Raw genomic sequence first — 21,837 nt, 5'->3', positions numbered from 1 at the left:
ATTTAAGCCATGCCTTGCCTTCCCCTGGCAGTTTCTCTCTGTAATTCCAGTGTGAATCCACAGCTTCCATTCTCACAGGCATAAAGGGCAATGGGTAAAGTGTGTTCTCTTCTAAAACCAGCCCGAACTAGAAAAATAGAGATGTAGATGCTGGGATTTTAAATAGCCCCCTGCCGGTTACATCCCTCTATTGCATTTAGTTTATAAACTATGAAATAATTTCGGGTCCTAATTCTCTTAGAAAAGCACACAGTAAGTCTTAACCTAGAGAAAGGTTCTGTATTAATATAAGGAACCCAAAAGATCTATTATGTTCTATTTATTGGCCGTCATCAGGAATATTAAAGAAATTTATCAATACCTCATGGTGAATATGCCCTTGGAACTAGCAAAATAATTTTCCTGTTTTACTGACCTCTTTAGGTCTTTCCTGACTAAAAGCAGCCAGTAATGAAATGTGATTAAGATCACATACCCTGGTGCCACCCTTCCAACTCTAGAGGAATTTTAACTATTGCTAGTGGTTGCCAGCTAATTAATCCTTTGTCAGAGCTGCTAAACAGCAGCTGAGAGAGCAAGGCTTCCTAAGGAGTTTTCTGCCTGCCTTCTAGAACAGCTGGAAAATGTAACATACTGCACCAAAAGTAACTGCTGTCCTTTGAGCATTCTTGGCAAGTGAGTCCTTTTCCTACTAGAAATTAAAAAAATCTGTTAGTTATACAGGGCGCCTGGGTAGCTCAGTCAGTTAAGCATCTGATCCTTGGTTTCAGCTCAGGTCGTGATCTCACAGTTGGTGAGATCAAGCCACTCTGCTGATGCCACGACGCCTACTTGGGATTCGTTCTCTCTGCCTCCCCTCCACCCCCACCTCAAAATAAATAAACTTTAAAAAATAAAAATAAAAATCTGTTAGTTGTAAAAACCTAGAAATTTCAATTAAATACAAAAATAATAAATATATTATTGTCTAAAATGAAGGAGGGGAGAAAGAAAAATTTTAAGTTCTATATTTATTTAACCAGTTAAATAGGTTAAGATGTTAAGCAGAATTTTTTTCCTATACATTTTTGCATGAATTGGCCTCTTAACAGTAATGCCTCCTAGAGTTTATTATTTTATCATTAAGATTAGTGATGCTCTTAAGAGAACTCCACAGTAAAAGTTAGGGGTAGCCCTGGCTAGTCTTGCTGTTAGAATATTTTGGTTTTGAAGAGACTAGTGGGGTGGAAACAAACTAGGAGACCATTTTTGCCCAGAGGCTAGATACACTTTATACAAAACTTTAAAGTTTTATCTTTAGATACTATTATAACCAGTGCCAGAAATGGTCTCCTGAATCAGGTGTTCATGGGCATTGAACACTAATCCAGGTAGATTTGTATATCATATATAATTGAATGTAAATAAACTTAGCATATTACTTCGTTCCATTTTTCCCCCAGTATGGAAATTCAGGTTTTTATCCACATTTGCTAGTAGATCTTTATACCACCATTACCCTCAAGAGAAGTTAGCAAACCCTTGAAGCTCTTCACTTAAGCCATCAGTCAGACTCTGCCTTTTCCCTTCCCACTCTCTACCCCTTCTCTTATACCCATGATGCGTATCCTTCATGCCTCTTGGCCTGTTAGCAACTGCTTAAAGGTATCTCCATTCACGTTACAGCCACTTAGACCTGAGATTGGAAGACACATACACACCCACACACAAGTATATTGGTATGTAGCCATTTGGATTTTTTTCTTAACTTTAAAAAATTAATTGGGTTCCAAATCCAGTATATACACTATAGCTTGTGTGGTTCTGTACATCAAGACTGTTCTGCAAAGGACATAGTTCTTAGCTCAGCGTTCCACACCAGATACATACTCTGTTGTATTTCTTTGGTCTTCAGTGATTAAGAGTGCAGGCTGTGGTGTCAGTCTCAGGCTCACCACAGGGCACAACATGATGATGGTGTCCCAGGAGTCGTACGCTACGGTTTTCAGACAGAATGAATTGTGAATCCTGCCTCTACCGGTAACTCACTTTGTGACCTTAGGCAGATTACTTAACTTCTGTGTGCCTCAATTCATTCATCTATAAAATCAGAATAAAAATGATTCCTACCTCATTAAATTATTATAATGATAAAGAGATAGATAGTACATGCAAGGAGAGCATAGAATAGTGTCTGGTATTCTGAACACTTAATAAATATTAACAATTAAAATTCTCACTATAAAATGGTAGGTATAGCTTGTGATTTTTTTCTTAAGTTTTTTTTTTTTTTTTTTAATGTTTATTTTTGAGAGAGAGAGCGTGAGCGGGGGAGGGACACAGAGAGAGGGAGACCCAAAATGTGAAGCAGGCTGCAGGCTGCAGGCTCCAGGCTATCAGCACAGAATCCGATGTGGGGCTCCAGCTCCCGAACTACGACATCATGACCTGAGCCGAAGTCGGTCATGACACCGACTGAGCCACCCAAGCACCCCAGCTTGTGTTGTTTTTTTTTTGAAGTAACATAGTATGATCAAGTGGAGTTTGTCCCAGGAGTGCAAAGATGGTTCACCTACAGAAAATCTATTAATATATTTTTTGACATTTTAAGTGAGAAAAATCATGATTATCTCAATTGATGCAGAAAAGGTATTAGATAAGGTTCAGTGTTTTTTATGTATTACCATGATAAAAGTTTTTTTTACAAAAACCTATAGATAATTTCAGAAGAATTTCTTTTTTCAGTGTCTGATCGAGGCAGAATGAGCTATATTCTCATTCTGATGGAAGTGCATGCACACAGTAAAAACCTCTAACTTTTAGACGGGACTCATAATTCTCAGTGGAGCTGCTTAGGCTCTTGGAGGTCTTCACAGGGCAAAAGCTATACCTCACTGTACTTACTCTGATTACTTGATGTAGAAGTTAGATGAACCACATTTAAACTTGGGAGGAATGCTAACATTTCGATACAAGTTTTTGAGTTTGAATTACAAAAAGAAAAACCTAGCTTTTTTCAGGTAATTCCCATTTAAGGAGCTACTCAAAGTTAGATGGAGCTAACCATTCTTTACTAACAATAATCATTGCTAACAATACTTACATATAATTTTTTTAATGTTTATTTATTTTTGAGACAGAGAGAGACAGAGCATGAACGGGGGAGGGGCAGAGAGAGAGGGAGACACAGAATCTGAAACGGGCTCCAGGCTCTGAGCTGTCAGCACAGAGCCCGACGCGGGGCTCGAACTCACGGACCGCGAGATCATGACCTGAGCCTAAGTCGGCCGCTTAACCCACTGAGCCACCCAGGCGCCCCACATATAATTTTATACACACACACACACACACACACACACACACACACACACACGTCATTGCCCGAACCACTTCTTGTACATTAGTTCGTTAAATCCTCACAGCACTGTAATGTACCATATTCATGTACCATATTCATTCCTTTTTATAAATAGGAGACGGAGGGCTACAGAGGTCAAACAATATGCTTAAGGTCATAAGCCAGGTGTCAAAAGTAGGTTTCTCTAATTCTAAAACCTGTTCTTAGCCAGTATACGCTGCCTGGCACATATACCTTCACAGCAGACTTTTTAAATTTTATTTGTTTATGCAAATGATATATGAGTACATGTAAAATACAAATTTTACGGAGAATTTGTCATCCCTAGCTACCCCTACACTATCCCAGTTACCCCTGGATTAATTTGAGGACATCTTCCCAGACATATTTTTCTATGCTTTTATTTACACATATTTGTACAAACAGCAATATTTACTGTTGTTTGTTGGGACTTTTTTAAAAATATAACCATTCCTATATAAAAGGAGAATCAGACTGGCTGTTTTCTTAGAGTCACAGATTACTGTCTCAAATTAATTTACTTGTGTGGTTGATTAATATACCTATCTCCACACAGCATATCAATCACTCTTTTCAGTGAAACTCAGTTACAACTGGCTTAAGGGGAAAAGGAAACTTACTGACTCCTGCAACTTTTTATATGAAGTTGTTGAGCTACAACTGACTTCAGGCCTTGCTGATTCAAGTAGTCAAGTGATGTTCCAAGCCAGGAATCTGACCCTTCTCTGTTTTGTTTTCCCCTGTGTGTTTATAAAAATGGAACCAGCAGTCCGGTGTATATTCTACTAACATATCAATCCTTCAGGAAAGAGCTTTCCCGGTTAGATCTAGAAAAAAATATCTGGAAGGTCACTGATTCACTTAGGAATATGTTTGATTATAAGCAATAGAAAATCTTGCTTACAGTGGTTTAAAGAAATAGGGGTTCATTTTTTTCCTCCTATCAAGAGGTCCAAAGGTAAGCAGTCTGGAGCTGGTCTGGCAGCTCGCTTATGTCATCAAGGACCTAGTTTTTTTCTTTCTTGCTGCTCTTCCATCTTTAGAACATCAATTTCACACCCTCTTGCTTATCTTGGTCACAAAATGGCTGTAGCTTGTCCAGAAATCCTATTCACATTGAAAACAAGAAAATGGAGGAAAGAGGGAACGCTAGTAGTATGTGTCCCCTTTATCAGGAAAGGAAATTTTCCCAGAAGCCTGCCTAGTGAATTTCTGCTTACATGTCATTGTCTGGAACTATGTAATATGTAACTTCCCAGATGCCAGACAAGCTAAAAAAAAAAAAAAATTTTCTGAGTATTTTCTATCTCCTCTAATAAAGGTAGGTAAAGGAGAAGAGGACTGGGGGGTATGGTTGGATTAGCCAGTCTGTTGCCTGTCCCATCCCTATTTTAGAACATGTATCTATCCCAGAGCCTGTCGTGGCGTTCAGGCGAATATATCATTTGAATGACCAGACCTGGGTCAGGTGCCCATCCTTCGAGTTGAGAGATTGAAGTCAAGCTCAGCCATGTGATTCACGAGTGAAAAGGGAGTGGTTCCCCAAAGGTCAAGGAATGCTGTTTTGTCTGCTGGGCAGACAAAAACACTGTTCAGTATTTTTTAGTTACTGTTTTCTCCTCTACAGCTCAAAATCTCGGATGAATGCAGTCTTAGCTGCCATGGCCCAAGTATTTTTTAAAGTTGATACTTAAGGCACTGACCTACTGGTAGGATTGAAAAGTCTGTTACCAGTCTTTAGTCCTTCTGTTCATCTCTTACAAGGTTTAGAATTTCCTTTTTCCTCAGATTGTTCCCAACTAATTGTGTCCGTAATACATGTAATATTTTCACAAAAGTGAAAATAACCCTGTCTGCTGACAGGTAACCCATATCTTACATTTAGTAGATCATGTTAGAAGTTCATTCAATTCAAACTTCTTTTTCAAGTCGGGATTTCTTTTCTATAAGCCCAGAGTGCTTACTGTATAGTGCACTGCCCGTTGTACACACTTAATTAACGTTGCTGACTGATGGTCACAGCTTCTTCGCTGCCAGCTAAAAACTTGCAGGACAGGACTCAGCTGAGCCAGCCTAGCCAACTCCATTGTGGGGATCAGCACTCTGCACTCGGCTTATGATGACTGAGACATACATCATTTAGGGCCCCTTACCCAGGTCCAGAAGCTCATTCTTGCTTCATTTCACTGACAATTAATCATAGTCATTAATAGAGCACTCTTTACAACCCTTCTTGTCCCCGTGATTCAGCCCTGGCACCCACTCACTCCTACATTGCTAAGTGGCTTATAAACTTGCAGAACAAACAGAAAATGGACTGGTATGTTTTAAAGGGGAAAGAGTAATGTGTGTGAATGTTGGGGGAATTAGCAAAACCTTTTTCCCAAATGAAATATTTAGGGCGTATTTCTAAGCATTCTGTTTTTTCTTTTATTCAGATAGGTTCTGTTGCACTTGATGAGAAATATAAACTTCTTGTCTAGTTCTGTTACCCTTGGCCCAGCTGGTTTCAACCACAATGGCCGGTGAATTAGAGGGGAAGAAAATGGAATTAGACATTCAGTATGTCTAGTATTGCATCTTTCCTGCGGCGCCAGTGCTAGGAACTAAATTATCAGTGGTTGTCTTTGTGGAGAGGTGTTGGCATAACTGAACTGACTTCTTTATCTCTGTACCCCTTCTTAACATGCATTTGAACACAGAAAAGGAGGAGACATATTAATATGACTGTTCCAGGCTGAAGTGAAATTTAGCTTTATTTTTAGTGTATTTGTTGGGTGTAATTCTGTAAAGAAAAACGAGATGGGGGAAGGTGTAAATTTTCAGGTCGCCTTCACATCCACTCATTTGATTTTCACAAGCTCCTCATCTTGTATCCAGTTGTTCTCAAGTCTTAACAAATTTTGCCTTGTAATTTGTTCCCCGTTCAGTGGCCTCTAGAACTGTTTGTTCATATGTTTTTCTTGCCCGTCTGAGACCTGATGCTTATCTCTGTTGCCCCAGCACTTAGCCCAGGGCCTGGCATTCGGTGGGTGGCAGATGATTAGCAATGCTTTGGATTGGTAGGCTGGTCTGTGCTGGTCCAGTTTAATAGATGAGAAAGCCAAGGTTCTAGTGACTTACCTGACTCCTAGTGAAGGCAGAATTAGAACCCACCTGTTCTACTACTCATTCCCGTATTTCATTCCCTAAGCTGGAACATACCTCCAGCTCAAAAATAGGATGAGGGCTGGATTCTCTAGGAGGGCTGCCTGGCTGGCTCCGGCAGTGGGGCATGCAGCTCTTGATCTCGGGGTTGTAGGTTCGAGCCCCACTCTGCGTGTAGAGATTACTTAAAAACAAAATCTTAAAAATTTAAAAAAAAAAAAAGTGGCAAGGAGAGAATGTCTTATGGTGAGATATTTTGGTCAGTGAGAATTGGCTGGAATTCGGCTGCCAACCTGCATAAGCCACTGAAAAATACCAGCTATTTGCAGTCAAAGAATCAGAATCTTTCAAAAATATCAAATTATTTACTTTTGCACAATGAAAAAATTCCTAGGGAAAATATGTAAATTAAGTTGTAAATTAAACACACTCTCCACACTCCACCCTTATCTTGACTAATACAACTGATTTCAGGGCTACCACAGACTTACATGTTTTTAACGAGAAATACTTCTCTATCTGCAAACATGTAAATGCAACAAAGAATAATAAGCTGATCTACAAATATTTGAGTGCCGGTGATAAATGGGTTCTACTCACATAATGCTTTTTATCTGTTGTAATCCTGTCGGGTTTCATACAACTTTAGAGCTAAAGTCAGCTTCACATCATTTGTCCAACCTCATTCTGCGCTTAAGGATCCTGGGATTCAGACATGTTGATTTATCTAATTAGTTAGTAAATTAGAACCCTCATCTTATCTTCTCTCTGTTAGTCCTTGATCCTGGAGAAAACTTCTGTGAGGTGAATAATTATTTCCTGATGATTCTAAGATGTCTTGCTGCTGTTCTTATTGGATTTTCCTACGTGGCTTTGTTGGAAGTAGGCAGACATGTAAGACCTAGTTTACATGCTTCCTTTGCACAGTTTACATGCTTAACTTTGCATGTGTCTAAGGTTTTACCTATTTGTTGTCTCCCACTTCTAGGCATGTTTAGTCTTCCCTACTTTGCAGAGTATTTACAGTAAGGCTAGCAGGAGCACCATATGCACAGAGTTAGCTTTCAGTTTTCGTAGGCTCCTTTGTGTTCTGACCTACAATGGGTAATCATGCAATGTAAAATATGCTACTGGAAGTCAGTGACAGTTGTTTCTGAAGACTGCTTAGCGAAGGGAATACCCATTCCCTTTGAATGTAGACTTGTGTGCACACATCTTTTGCGCTTGGTACTGACCTCTTAATAAGTTGGCTGTATTCCATATCTACGCATACAGAGACTCACATATTTCAACTCTTTATTTTTTTTTTTTTTACAGCCATCTCTTCCTGTACTTTATACCCTGTCTAGCCAGGCTACACATGAAGCTGTTCATCTCCTTTGCAGGATGTTGGTCTTTGATCCAGTAAGTAGTGTTTATATTTATATATTTTTTAATGAATTAAAAATGTTCTAAGAAAAACATCCTGACTGTAAATGGATGAGCAATGTAAAGAACGACTTTTCAAAGAGAAACTTCAATCCCTGGTCTCATGTGTATCATCACGCTCACTCATCACAGAGAAGTTGGATTATTAATACATAAACATCTGGGTGAAGAGAGGGACCTGTTATCATCCTAATTTTCTCAGTATTTTAAAAAGGAGTTTGACATCAAGGTAAATCAGGAGAGAATAATTTTAACATGATTTGAAAAACTCTGCCCAGAAGGAACTGCTTATGCTTACTCTTTTGGTTGTTGAGATGGTGGCTTTATCAAATGCCATTTCCAGACTCGACTCTTCGGAGACAAAGTTCAGGTCTTCATTTATTTATTTACCCAAAGAATATTTATTATTCATGTCTGTGCCAAAAACTATTGCCAAAGAATACTCAAAAATGAAAGCATTTAGAAAAGAACATCTTACTTGCCAAGAGTACAAGAAAGTCACTGAATACAGTGACACCGAATACAGTATTTAAAAGAGGGAAGGAAACACGAAACTGCCATTTATTAAGTTTACATTGGCCTGTTCATAATGAGAAGACAGCTACTTCTCAGCATACAGAGTGAATTTTTTGTTCATTTGGTGTTTATTTTTTGGTTTCCATTTGTTTGTTAACTTTGGCATGTGAGGTGCTTCGCGATAAGGGAAGAAAGACAAAGTGATGCTTCTCGTTCCCACACTCCCTCCTTGTGGACAAGTTCCCACCATGAAGGACACTTTGAACCACATAACTTGCTCAGTGAGGTAGTGATTTAGTGTCATTAGTTTGATTTTTTTGTTTTATTTGGCAAGTTTATCTACGTAGCTAAACTATGTATGCAACAGGTGTTGTTGATTAATCCATAAAGACCTTTTACGTATTTTTTTATATATCTTTTGTGGTTAACAAAACTAGAACCACATGAACTTCAGGCTTCAGAGGTCATTTCTGTCTGCCTCTGAGGTATTTTATAAAGGCCCTGAGCTTAAATTTTACTTTCATGTGTCAGAAATAAGTTACTCTCTTTATTCTATTTAGAACAGGAACCGAGAACCGTGTAATTCACCAGTACCAGGTTTTACTTACAATACTTATAGCTGTAACGTGTCCTCTTTCTCAGAGATCCCATGTTTATTAATGATCCTGACCTGCCAGGAGCTCATAATCTTTACAACCCTAAGGCTAGAATTTCCCAAGCCGTCAAGTGGACACCCAGCATGTTTTCCTGGGAGGCCTTTTAGATAGTTCTACATGTGAAATGTAGTCCTTTTGCCTTAAGAGTTGGGTTGTCACACCTAATTAAAATAAAACTTTTAGTGTGGTCATAAGTTACACATTAGATTTATCTATAAGAAGGAGGTAAGATTTATCGGGTTAAAAAGAGGATAGATTCTTAATGGACCTGTGTAAATAAGTACATGGTCATTTAAAAAGAAAGAATTCCAGGGGCACCAGCGTGGTTCAGTCAGTTAAGTGTCCAACTCTTGATCTTGGCTCAGGTCATGATCTCAGTTTGAGAGATCAAGCCCTGCATCAGTCTCTGCACTGAGAGCACAGTGATTCTCTCTCTCTCTCTCTCTCTCTCTCTCTCTCTCTCTCTCTCTCACTCTCTCTCTCCCTCCCTCCCTCCCTCCCTCTCAAAATAAATAAACTTGAAAAAAAGAATTCCATTAAGTCACTCTGCATAATATTTACCCACTTTCATCATTGCCTGATAGAACAAGGCGAACCAATATATGTTGTTACGTTTTTACAGAATTATTTTTAAATTGGCCTGATGCTTTATTAGTTTATGACAGATATTAAGGATTCTTCTGTTTCCAGTTCTGAGGGTTCAGTTGGAAATAGATACATTTTTAAAGAGTGTTTTGTTCTGATTTTAGCCTGTTAAGTTGAGGGTTAGCAATACAGTAAGAAGAAATGATGCTTTAGGGGCGCCTGGGTGGCTCAGTCGTTTGAGCATCTGACTTCAGCTCAGGTCACGATCCCGTGGTTCGTGGGTTCGAGCCCTGCACCGGACTCTGTGTTGACAGCTCGGAACCTGGAGCCTGCTTCAGATTCTGTGTCTCCCTCTCTCTCTGACCCTCCCCCAGTCGCACTCCTTAAAAAAAAAAAAAAGAAATGAGGTTTTTAAAAAATATCCATTAAAAATAGAACATTAACCATAGTTAAATCAGTTTATTTAGTCCAGTTAGTCTGAGATAATTAATTAATTACTTTGTTGATCTTCAGTTAAGCTGTCTTTTGCCACACGTCTGCTCCTGGACTGAAACATTCCTGGAAATCCTGGCTCAGTTACATGGTTTAGTCTGTGGTGATGATATCAGCTATGTCCATGAGTTTATATCCTGAATTCAGTAGTCAGGAGTACCTGATAACAGTCCTTTACTGAGGTTCTTGTGATGTTTCTCATGGAAAACTTAATTCTTCAGCTTGTAGTACAAGCCTTTACGCAAATATAAGGAGAAAGCGGAAACCACTAGTGAATGAGGTTAAAGGCCTCTGGTTCTTTTATTATTATAGTATCATCAGTATTGGAAAGGATGGGGTGTAATAATCAGTTTATAAAGATGTGATTAACTATTAACTCAAATAGTGAAGGCATTAAACAAACCTCCAGAGACCTTAATTTATCTAAATGCAATAAATAGTTATAAACAATATTCTTTTTAACTTTTTAGTGTTTGTTTATTTTTGAGAGAGAGACACAGAAAGTGAGTAGGGGATGGGCAGGGAGAGGGAGAAACAGCAGCCAAAGCAGGTTCCAGGCTCTGAACTGTCAGCACAGAGCCCAACATGGGGCTCAAAACCACGAATTGTGAGACCATGGCCTGAGCTGAAGTCAGACGCTCAACCGACTATGCTGCCCAGGCGGCCCTACAAACAGTATTTTTAAAGCACAACAATAATTGTTAGGAATTTAGACAAAATTAGTCACTTTTTTCTCTTGACAAACACACATCTTATTTTCTTGCAAACATCTCCTATCATCAAATATTCTTTTATAAGCTTTAAAAAAATACGTATGTACTTCAACCTAAAGGTATTTGCACATCTTTTTTAACTATCCATTGCTTGTTCCTCTATAATGTATTAATGAAGAGCCTTTGTATATTAAAATTATGTTGTCTAGGTATCCAAGGACTGGTTATTAACTCAAATTAATTATTACTAAGGTCTTAATGTTAACTAAGTCAGATTAAAATTTAATGACACATTAAGTGCTTATGATTTGTAGCATTCTAAAAACCAATTTCTTTTTTTTATTTTTTATTATTTAAAAAAAAATTTTTCTAACGTTTATTCATTTTTGAGAGACAGAGCATGAGCGGGGAAGGGGCAGAGAGAGGGAGATAAACATTTTACCTGTTATCATTCATCTAATGTAGTTGAATACATAATTTTGCTATCCTGTAATCTCAGACAAAGTGATATTAGTTTATCAGTAGAAAAAAATCAAATTCAAAATGATTAGGCTTTTTGTGAGAAAACAAACCCAAAACTTGTAGACTGTTGTGGTAGCATTATTTATCTTCCACAATTACACACCAAATATTAAAACTTTTAAGTTATTTAAGAGAAATATTTTGCTTCTTACTATATAACCTAGTAACTTAAAAAGTATTCTTTTAATTCATAGTTAAAGCTTTATTTAATCTTTGAGTTACAACTCTAGCAAGAAAACATTTCAAAGAGCTAACATATTTAATACATAAAGAAGAATAATGTTTTAGAAATCTTTCCATTTCTTTGTATAGGTTTTTAATATGTTGATATTGTTTCTGAAACCCAGCTGGAATAGGAGTTTGCCCCATTTGCTTTTTAAGAGATCTCCTAACATGATACACTAACTCCCCTCAGAAGTATACAAAGTACATCAATATGTTCACTTAGAAATATTTTATGTTTGTAAAATGGATAATCTTCCTGGGGTGCCTGGGTGGTTCAGTCAGTCAGATGCTTAAAGTCGTTAAGCATCCGACTTCGGCTCAGGTCATGATCTCCCTGTTCACGAGTTCAAGCCCCACGTCGGGCTCTGTACTCAGAGCCTGGAGCCTGTTTCAGATTCTGTGTCTCCCTCTCTCTCTCTCTGCCTTTCCCCCACTCATTCTCTCTCTCTCTCTCTCTCTCCCTCTCCCTCTCCCTCTCCCTCTCCAAAAATAAATAAAACATTAAAAAATGTTTTAATACAAAAAAAAAGAAAAATCTTATCATCTCTTCAAAACTAAAAGAGGCAGCTTTGATAAAGCAACAAATTTAGGGTAGCAACAAGCATCCACATCTATTATAAATGTTAGTCAGTTAAACAACATATGTATGGTATGTAATTAAGAATATACAGGACATGATTAAGTACCATTAGGTCCTTCCAAAGAACATATTGAAAATCTGAGTCATTTTGTGATCTCTTTCTCAATTGAGTAGGGCAGTTTTTCTTTTCAGTGTTCATACCCTTTACATAATGAGTCTCCTTTCTTTAGCCGTGTTTCAGAAGTTCTAAAGAGACATTAATTTGTTTAGAAAAACAAAAGTTGATCATTGCATGCTAGGAATTTGATTTACTTTTTGATCAAAGACTTCTCTTAGGTAAGACACTTTAGAGGATGCCATGTTGGTGCACACAGAACATACAAACATAGAGCACACTATCAGTAGTTGGGATGACACCAAAATCTTTTCAACCCTGCATTCTGAAGTTTTAGGAAATAGCAGAATCCACAGACTAAAAAAAAATACAGGAAAACCAGATTCCAGCTGCTGGTGGCAGCTGACAGGGACCCAATTTCTGACATCTGCCACCTGACAGAAATGACTTAATGGTCAGATGATAAAATTAAAACCCAGATTCAATCACTGTTGCCACCAGTGTGTTCACAATTGGCCGTGCACAATCAGAAAAAGAAATAGATGTAGGGGCGCCTGGGTGGCTCAGTCGGTTGAGCATCTGACTTCAGCTCAGGTCATGATAGCACGCTTCGTGGGTTCAAGCCCCACATCGGGCTCTGTGCTGACGGCCTGGAGCCTGGAGCCCGCTTTGGATTCCGTGTCTCCCTCTCTCTCTGCTTCTCCCCCACTCTGTCTGTCTCCCCAAAATAAATAAACATTAGGAAGGAAGGAAGGAAGGAAGACAGGAAGGAAGGAAGGAAGGAGAAAAGGAAAGGAAATAGACTTGCCCAAAAACCAGCTGTAGTGTGCAAAAGCCAGGGAGCTCAGTCCGCACATGAGACCAGGCAGAGACACTGAGGACTCCAAGAGGCCCAGTCCTGGGCAAAGTGAACTCTCAGCAAGCTTGTTTCTTTTGGTTCTGACAATAGACCTTTATCCCAGTGGAACCTCCAGGAATAAGTGGACCCATTTAGAAAAAAAGAAAAAGCTTACTTGCTAAGATGTACCAGCAAGTCAGGCTTCAGAAGGGCTGGATCACCAAATACAACATAAGACAAGTCGTGAAAGGAATAAAACTAAGGTTGTCAGGTTTACATTTGTCTGTTCGTGGTGGGTAAACAGCTTTCTTTTGTGATTCTCATATCCTGAAAAGTCATGGCATGCCTTTTAACGTCAGCATAGCAAAAAATCAGTGATAAAAGTGTTTTTAGGAAATCCAGGTTTATGGGAAATACTTAACGTTTTGTTATTTGGGGGACCAGAACCAGCAAGGAATGATCCAGTTATTCTTGGTTCATTTGAGTGCAAAATGTCTTTCTTCATTTTTAATTGTGTTGTGTGAAGTGCTTGATTATATTGGAAGCAGGGCACACTGTCCATTTTTGTTCTACTCTGTACTGAGTCCATTCTTAAATACTTGAAAATGTACTTGCGTGTCTACTAAGCTGAAAGGAGGAGTGGTTTTTTTTTTTAATAGAGAAACAAATTTATGGTTTGTATAAACCTGAAACTACTATGTTAAGTATTCTGGTCTGAGGTGCTAGGAAACCACAGGCCACTGATATACAGACAGAGCCGGCCGTCAAAACTTGGCATTCGGACCGTTATCTGCTGCCTAACGCCAGCAGCTTCCACATAGGCTTTGGCCCTCAGTTGGTATTCTGAGAGGATAAAAGTTTCAAGCAGCTTTGTAAAATTGCCACCATGATCACATCTCTACCAAATGCTGAAACGTATTTAGAAATATAACTGTTATTTAAAATGTAAACTTGAGGCGCCTGGGTGGCACAGTCCGTTAGGCGTCCGACTTCAGCCAGGTCACGATCTCGCGGTCCGTGAGTTCGAGCCCCGCGTCGGGGGCCATTTCTGATGGCTCAGAGCCTGGAGCCTGGTTCCGATTCTGTGTCTCCCTCTCTCTCTGCCCCTCCCCCGTTCATGCTCTGTCTCTCTCTGTCCCAAAAATAAATAAACGTTGAAAAAAAAAAATTTTTAATGTAAACTTACCCCTCCAAAGCATTGCATATTTAAATGTCATGGTATTTGCCATGTTTGGCCATGCATATATCCATTTCAAGGTGGGAACTCTTCAGGATCTTAGCAGAGTCACTTCTAAGTGCTTTATGGTGGTGTGTGGTGGTCGGTTGTCCTAAGTGACATACTCCCTCTAACACTACACTACCCGCCTCTAAATTCAGTCACCCCTTTTTACACAAGATGTGCCGTAAATTAAGAATGGGCTGTGAAAAGCAGTTACTGTGTCTTACGAAAGATCCTGTGTGGACAGTCATGTTTATCTGTAGCGTTGATGTGCTGGTCTCTAAATTTGATTTCAGTCCAAAAGAATATCCGCTAAGGATGCCTTAGCCCACCCCTACTTAGATGAAGGGCGACTACGATATCACACGTGTATGTGTAAATGTTGCTTTTCCACCTCTACTGGAAGAGTTTATACCAGTGACTTTGAGCCCGTCACCAATCCCAAATTTGATGACACTTTTGAGAAGAACCTCAGTTCTGTTCGACAGGTTAAAGGTGAGTATCTTTCTTGGCCCTCGGCCAGGTAAGATAATAACGTTTTTCATTATGTAGCCATGAAAAGCTGAGTCTGGATGGCGACCAAAGTTCCTCCATGTGTTTATTTTACAACCTCGCGTATAGCTGCTTGGCCAGGGCGTATATGCTAAGAAGGCTCTGTGTGGTGTGAAAACACCGATTTAATAGTACGAGTGGAAGGTCAGGCAGAGGAGCTTCCCAAGATGACTTACCTAGTGAGTGTGACTCAAAAGTAGTTAATATGGATTCACTCAGTGTGGTTTCATTGACTGAAACATACTGGACTTTTTCATAAAACATGCAGACTTTGAAAAGGATAAACATCTACTGAGGGAATCATTCCTTGAATGATCACAAGAGAGGGGAATTTCTGATAGTCTACTCCTAAAGTTCCCTGACAGGGTCTCTTATTGGGGTGGTCCACACTGGAGGTTAATGACATCCAAAATTCTGAATGATTTTAGACATTTTAGGACATTCTAGAAAGGAGTGGTCCTCAAAGTAAACAGCCCAAAACTATGTACCTAAACACCAATTGAGGGTTTTTTTAAGTGATTTTCAAAAAGGCAATAATTACCAGCAATTGAGAAGATTCACTCATAATGCCAACCCAAGTGGCATCACTCTCAAATTTACAGACCATTTTTCTCCTCCCACTGATGGGGTTTCCAACCCATATAATGCCACTTGGCAGAGAAGGGGGTTGCCTGTGTTTAGCAGCCACTGTCATTTTGGTTTCGGGACAGTTCCATTGGATTCTGCCCGATACGTGATATGTGTGTTTGATCTAATGAGACCAGTAGGATATGCTGTTCAGATGCTGGCCAGTTAGCTGAGAGTCCACTGTTCCCAGGCCTGCAGGTCGGCATGGATTGTATGATGTTTGCTTTCTCCACAGAAATTATTCACCAGTTCATTTTGGAACAGCAGAAAGGAAACAGAGTGCCTCTCTGCATCAACCCGCAGTCTGCTGCTTTTAAGAGCTTTATTAGGTAACTATGTGTATGTAATTCTTACTTTCTTGTTATTAAAAGGGTGCCATTGTGATTTGGTTGTTCAGCATATTTCTGTTTTTATTTAGATTGGATAATACAGATAAAAAGAAGGTTTTCTTTTACGAGGTTTGGCTTTAGTCAAAAGCAGATGAAAAAATGACAGCATTCATTTTTACACGGACACCAATTCACAGTGGTTGCATTGGGTGGCGCTTTAGCAGTTTTGTTCCCAGATGACCACTGTACTGCCTGATCACGCGCACGGGTAGCTAGGGATCCTCCTGCAGTGGCAGTGTGGTGGCCACTGCCCTCGAGTTAGACGTGGTCATCTTGGCTCCTGCCACCGTCCCCACCACCTTAATAATAACTGGAAGCAAGATTACTTTATAGGTATAGTGCCGGTGTGTCCTGTGTAGAGTTTTGTGTAAAGAACTTTATAGCCACTTCAGAATCCAACGAGCCTCATTCTCTTTGTCTGTCTGTGTGTCCTTTCCTTCTCCATCTCTTTTCCCCTCACTCCTTGCATCAGTTAAGGTCCAGTCAGGAGAAAGAAACCACACCCAGTAATGGGAACAGGGAAGATTTAATAGCGAGAAGCATTACCTAGGAAAAGATGGTGCATAAGAAGATCCTGGAGTTTCCCAAAGTAGCAGATGCAAGAAGCAGGTACTCCCTCTAGACTGAGGGAAGAGTGAACAAGGAAGAAATTAAGAATTTGGAGGAGGCCCCTCCACCCAAGGCTAATAAGATTTGGACTTCTTTGGAGAGGATATGGCTGCCATAGGAACACACACAGCGTGAGGGTGGTGAGAAAACTTTGCAAAAGGAGTGGGCAGAACTAGTCCATCAGAGAGGCCTGTTGGGTTGCAGAGAAACTTGCCAGAAAGTTTGGGTAGAACAAAACTGAGCCTTCCATGTCAAAAAAAACAAAAAACAAAAAAAACCCCACCAGAACCAGGAAGGAGAGCCCCTGATGCTGTGGCCTTGCAGCGCCCTCCCAGCACAAGCCAGGCGTCAAAGGGTAATGTGAGCAGGGTCTGGCTCCGGCGTCACAAAGCAGGGCAGAGAAGGACAGATTTGGATCTGGGAAGCCACACTCTTCTCCTTCCTACCCCACCTGCCTTTCTGCCCCTCCTTCCTCCCACTTCCCTGTGCTTTCTTTTAACTGGCCTTGACATGGTGTTGAACTTGATTGAATTTGTTGAATCAAAGTCAAGAATTTTCATTTAAAATTTTTTAAATCAGGGTGACTTTCATTCTTCCATGTATTTGTCTATGGAGAGAAAGAATTAGGCTGCTTTTTACTTTTCTCTGTGGTTTAAAATTACTTTGTTTTATTATTTCCCCCTAAGAGTCAGTGACCCAGCCAATCACGTGTTTCAGTACCTTTCAGGTGCCAGTTATTCATTATCCCAGGCCCCAGGAAGCACAGTGCTTACACACACCCACAAGTTTATAATCCAGTTAGCCAAATTAGACAGATATGTCACATAACTGAAAAAACCCATCTGTGGATAACAAATGCTAAGTGATTATCCATTACTACTGAATTAATACTTGATAAAAGAGTGCTTAAAGCCTCATTCAAAATAGATCCCCACTTAATGTCACTGTATTTTGAGAGGCTACTTTTCAGTAGATAATTCTGCATCCTTTAAGGTTATTTTCCTGGTTGATTATAGACATTATTATTTACAGTACCTACCACTTGCTTCATATTATGAACTAGGCGCAGTGAAACCACTTTGCATACATTATCTCATGCATTTGTCACAGTAGCCAGTGAGGCGGGTAGCCTCTTCCCTTCCAGAAGAGGAAAGGTGAGAGGGTTTGCTCGGCGGCCCACGAGTCAGTGACCTATCGTTTTCAGGCCCATCACAGTTGCCTCACTTAGAGATGCAGATTCTTGAATGAACAGTGAGAAGTTAAACAAACAAAAATCCAGAAATGGACTTTACGATTTTTTTAAAGGCAGGGAGGGAAACACGCAGCACTGACTCACCCTCTTGCCCTTTGTGGTGTGACAGCTGGTTTCACCGTGTCTCCGTTTTCTTCCAGTTCCACTGTTGCCCAGCCGTCCGAGATGCCCCCATCTCCTCTGGTGTGGGAGTGACGGTGGAAGATAATGTACTACTGAAGATGTAATGTAGCTTTCCACTGGAGTCTGGGATTTGCAATTCTGGAGGTTAATCATGCTTGTACTGTAATTTTACTAATGAAGTTTTAAATTAACAACCACTACTTGTATGATATGAATAATATTTAGAAATGTTACTAGACTTTTAATCTTGTAAAGTGGTTGTGCTTTTAGAAGAAAAATATTTTACCCAGAGTTGCACATGTTTTATGAATTTAGTGCAGCTGTTATGGCTCACCTCAGAACAAAAGAGAATTGAACCAAATTTGGGATTTTGGGGTTTTGTGTTTTTGTTTTGTTTTGTTTTTCTTTTTTTAAATGAAGTGAGATTGTTCACATACACACACACACACACACACACACACACAAAGGACAGTCGTCCATTTTGATATTTGAGCCATTCCTGAAAATTTGGGGTTTTCTAAAATGAAAGAATCTAGAAACCTTGCCTGCGACCAATCATGGAGCCACATGAGCTGATCGTGGCTGCACCTGGGGGAGGGGTGGGGGGTGGGGCATGCCACCTAATGATCAAGCCCTATAATTAGCTTCTCATTAGAGCCGTGACGGTGATGTGTGCTGTCTAAAATCCAATGTTGTGGGTAGAGAGAATGAGTTTGTGACTAGGAGAGACTAAACTTCTGTTTTCCTTACCCAGTATAAATATATATATATATTTAATCTATTTTTATTAGAAGTTTTTCTGCTCTTTCTTACATAAAAGAACCCCCAAGCATGCATCTTTCATGTGTGTAAATAATTCATTTCTGGGCTAATTTCAAAAGAATCCCAACATTGCTGTATAGAGAGAGAACTAGCTTGCACATTTTAGGTCTGTGAAATTTTGTGAGACTTTTCCTGCACTGGACAGTTAAAAAAAAAAAATAAAGACAAAAACAAATTTTTAAAAATTTTAAAGCCACAAAAAAAGGCACATAGGGAATTATGTCAAATGTGTTTGTGTCCTTAGGCAAAGCTGTGGGAGTCTTGAAATGTCACAGTAGTAAATAACTTATTACTTTTTGACAAATTCTTTTTTCTGTTGGAACACTGAATTCTTCTGTGCATATGTATATATGAATACAAATTGAAGGCCTCTACCTCCTGGAGTTATACAACTTGGCTTGTTTACCTCCACATGCTGATGATGACTATTTTTTTTTTTTAAGTTCAATGTGGAGACTTGAAACTTGAATGTCCCTTCCAACTTTTATATTAAAAATAAAAAGACAAGAAAATTGAAGATCGTTTTTCACCTGTACAAGGAATACTAATGGATCGTCTTAAAATTGGTCTAGGAAAAAACCTTGGTGTGTGTTATGGACAATTAACTGTTAAAGTTATTGTAAGTTATCTGTATTTAGCAGAGTATTTTCATCTTGAGTGATCTGAGCTGAATTTGAAGACTATTAATAAGTTATGTTTGGAAGTTTTAACTTCAATGAAGTAATTATTTGCTGTGAAAGAAACAAACATTGAATTACTAAACAAAGATGGTGCAATATCTTTGTTTTTTTTTTATGAGGCTCCTGAGAATCAACCCAACTGAAGCATTTCAATTCACTTGAATGAGAAACGTGTTTAGTATCAAAAGAGCCCAAGAAGACACTGGTGTGAAAGGTACAATCTCAGAGGTTGGTCAATTACCGTGGCACACTTACTGGTCACTTTGTACAATGTAGATTTGAAGTACAGTGGTGAAAACATTAAATGTGACATTTGAAAAAGATGTGTCATCTTTTTTATTTCAATTCCTTTCCTTTGTTTTCTCTTCAGTACAGCTTTTATCCTGATTTTGTAGTTTGAAGACATTGGCTATTTATAGTTCTGTTTTGATCTTGGAGGAAATTAGTTGTGGTTTTTAAAAATCTTCCCAGAAACCTTACATTGCCAAGAACATATCAAAAACTTAATTAACTAATATTAAAGACATTGTGAGTCAAATACATATCGTTTGAAAGTCTTTTCCAGACCTTAGAGTCTAACCCAGTGGTTTTCTTTCTTTTGTTTTTTTGTTTTGTTTTGTTGCACAAAGAACCCCATTTTCAATGTGAGATCAAATTTCAATACGTGAGAGTCCAATACATTAAATAAATAAAAGTGGACTGCTCTAGATGAAGCAGACTGCTGAGGACTTGACCTCACCCTCCTCTTCCTTTCTGCCTCCTGCTCACCCCCACCCCAGCAGCCCAAATGTAATTCCAGCTAAGGAAGAAGTCCTTGCCGGGTGGTGGGTAATTACGACCTGACACCAGACTGCCTGACTTCAGAATACCTTCCCTGTGGCAGATAAGGCAACATGACTGTTGAGTTTGTAGATGACATAGATTTACCCCTGTCTTTTCTTGAATGGAATGGATTCCAAATGAATCCATTTTTGGAATGAATTCCAAATTCCAAAAATCCAAATGAATGGATTTTTTTCCTGACATGGAAGGAGTTGACTATTCCAACTACTAATACACACACACATATTTGTTTGTTCATCTGATAAACTTTTGAATACCTACTGAGTGTAAGAATTACCTAGAAGGAAGCCTTGTTAATAGAATAGTGCTTAAATAAGAAAACTAGTTTTTATCACTTACAAGACGGGATTATGAGTTGCACCTGTAACAGTTTAAAACTAATTCTTCAGAGATAAATATTAGACAGAATATCTTGGCATGATCCCAGGGTCATGGGATCTCTCTCTCTCTGTCTGTCTCTCTCTCTGTCTGTCTCTCAAACAGGCATCTTTTCATGTGCCTGTTGGCCACCTATACGTGTTCTTCGGAAAAATGTTTTATTCTTATCCTCTGCCAATTTTTTAATTGCATTGTTTGTTTTTCTGTTGAGTTGTATGAGTTCCTTGTATATCACAGATAATAACCCTTTATCACATACATGGCTTGCAAATATCTACCATTCAGTAGGTTGCCTTTTTATTTTGATAATGGTTTCCATTGCTGTGCAGAAGCTTTTTAGTTTATTTTGGCTTTAGTTTTCCTTGTCTTTGGAGTCTGATCCACAAAGATGCCACTAAAACCAATGCCAAGAAGTTTACTGCCTGTTTTCTTCTTGGAATTTTATGGTTTCAGGTCTTCTATTCAAGACTTTAATCCATTTTGAACTAATTTTTGTGTATGGTGTAAGATAGTCTAGTTTCATCCTCTTGCATGTGGCTGTCGAATTTTCCCAACACCATTTATTGAAGAGACTATCCTTTCTCTATTGTATGTTCTTGGCCCCTTCATCATAGACCAATTGTCTATGTATGTGTGAGTTTATTTCTGGGCTCTCAACTATGCTCCATTGATCTGTATGTCTGTTTTTGTACCATTACCATACTGTTTTGATTACAGTAACTTTGTAGTATAGTTTTAAATCAAGGAGCCTGGTACCTCCAGCTGTATTGTTATTTCTCAAGATTGCTTTGGGTATTCAGGATCTTTTGTGGTTCCATACAAATTTTGGAATTATTTGTTTTAGTTCTGTGAAGTATACCATTGGAATTTTGATAGATATTCCATTGAATTTGTAGATAGCTTTGGGTATTAGGGACATTTTAACAGTATTAATTCTCCAATCCATGAGCACAGAATACCTTTCCCTCTGTTTGTGTCCTCTTCAATTTCTGTCTTCAGCATCTTCTAGTTTTCATTATATAAGTCTTTCACTTCCTTGGTTAAATTTATTCCTTGGTAATTTATTCTTTTTGATGCAATTGTAAATAGTATTGTTTTTCATTTCTCTTTCTGGTGTCTTGTTATTGGTGTATAAAAATGCCACAGATATCTGTATTGTTTTGCATCC

At 38.9% G+C, this 21,837-nt stretch overlaps 1 protein-coding gene across 2 annotated transcripts in view; it reads left to right on the top strand.

Moving 5' to 3' along the window:
• The window catches only part of NLK (nemo like kinase), a 165,192-nt gene extending 145,423 nt beyond the window's left edge, over positions 1-19,769 (top strand). Inside the window, exons 8-11 of one of the 2 annotated variants that reach the window (XM_043583610.1) lie at positions 7,823-7,909; positions 14,691-14,889; positions 15,809-15,902; positions 17,964-19,769. In XM_043583610.1, the coding sequence (XP_043439545.1) occupies positions 7,823-7,909; positions 14,691-14,889; positions 15,809-15,902; positions 17,964-18,018 (435 nt within the window). In that variant the 3' untranslated portion in view covers positions 18,019-19,769. Of the gene's footprint in view, positions 1-7,822; positions 7,910-14,670; positions 14,890-15,808; positions 15,903-17,963 lie in introns of those variants that run through there. The other variant, XM_043583611.1, reaches the window with a different exon arrangement.
• Positions 19,770-21,837: the final 2,068 nt, after the last annotated feature.

This window comes from Prionailurus bengalensis, chromosome E1, assembly GCF_016509475.1.
Source record: "Prionailurus bengalensis isolate Pbe53 chromosome E1, Fcat_Pben_1.1_paternal_pri, whole genome shotgun sequence".
Taxonomy (NCBI): Eukaryota; Metazoa; Chordata; class Mammalia; order Carnivora; family Felidae; genus Prionailurus; species Prionailurus bengalensis.
Note: the sequence above shows the minus strand (reverse complement) of the source record. Positions and strands in the feature narration are given on the sequence as shown.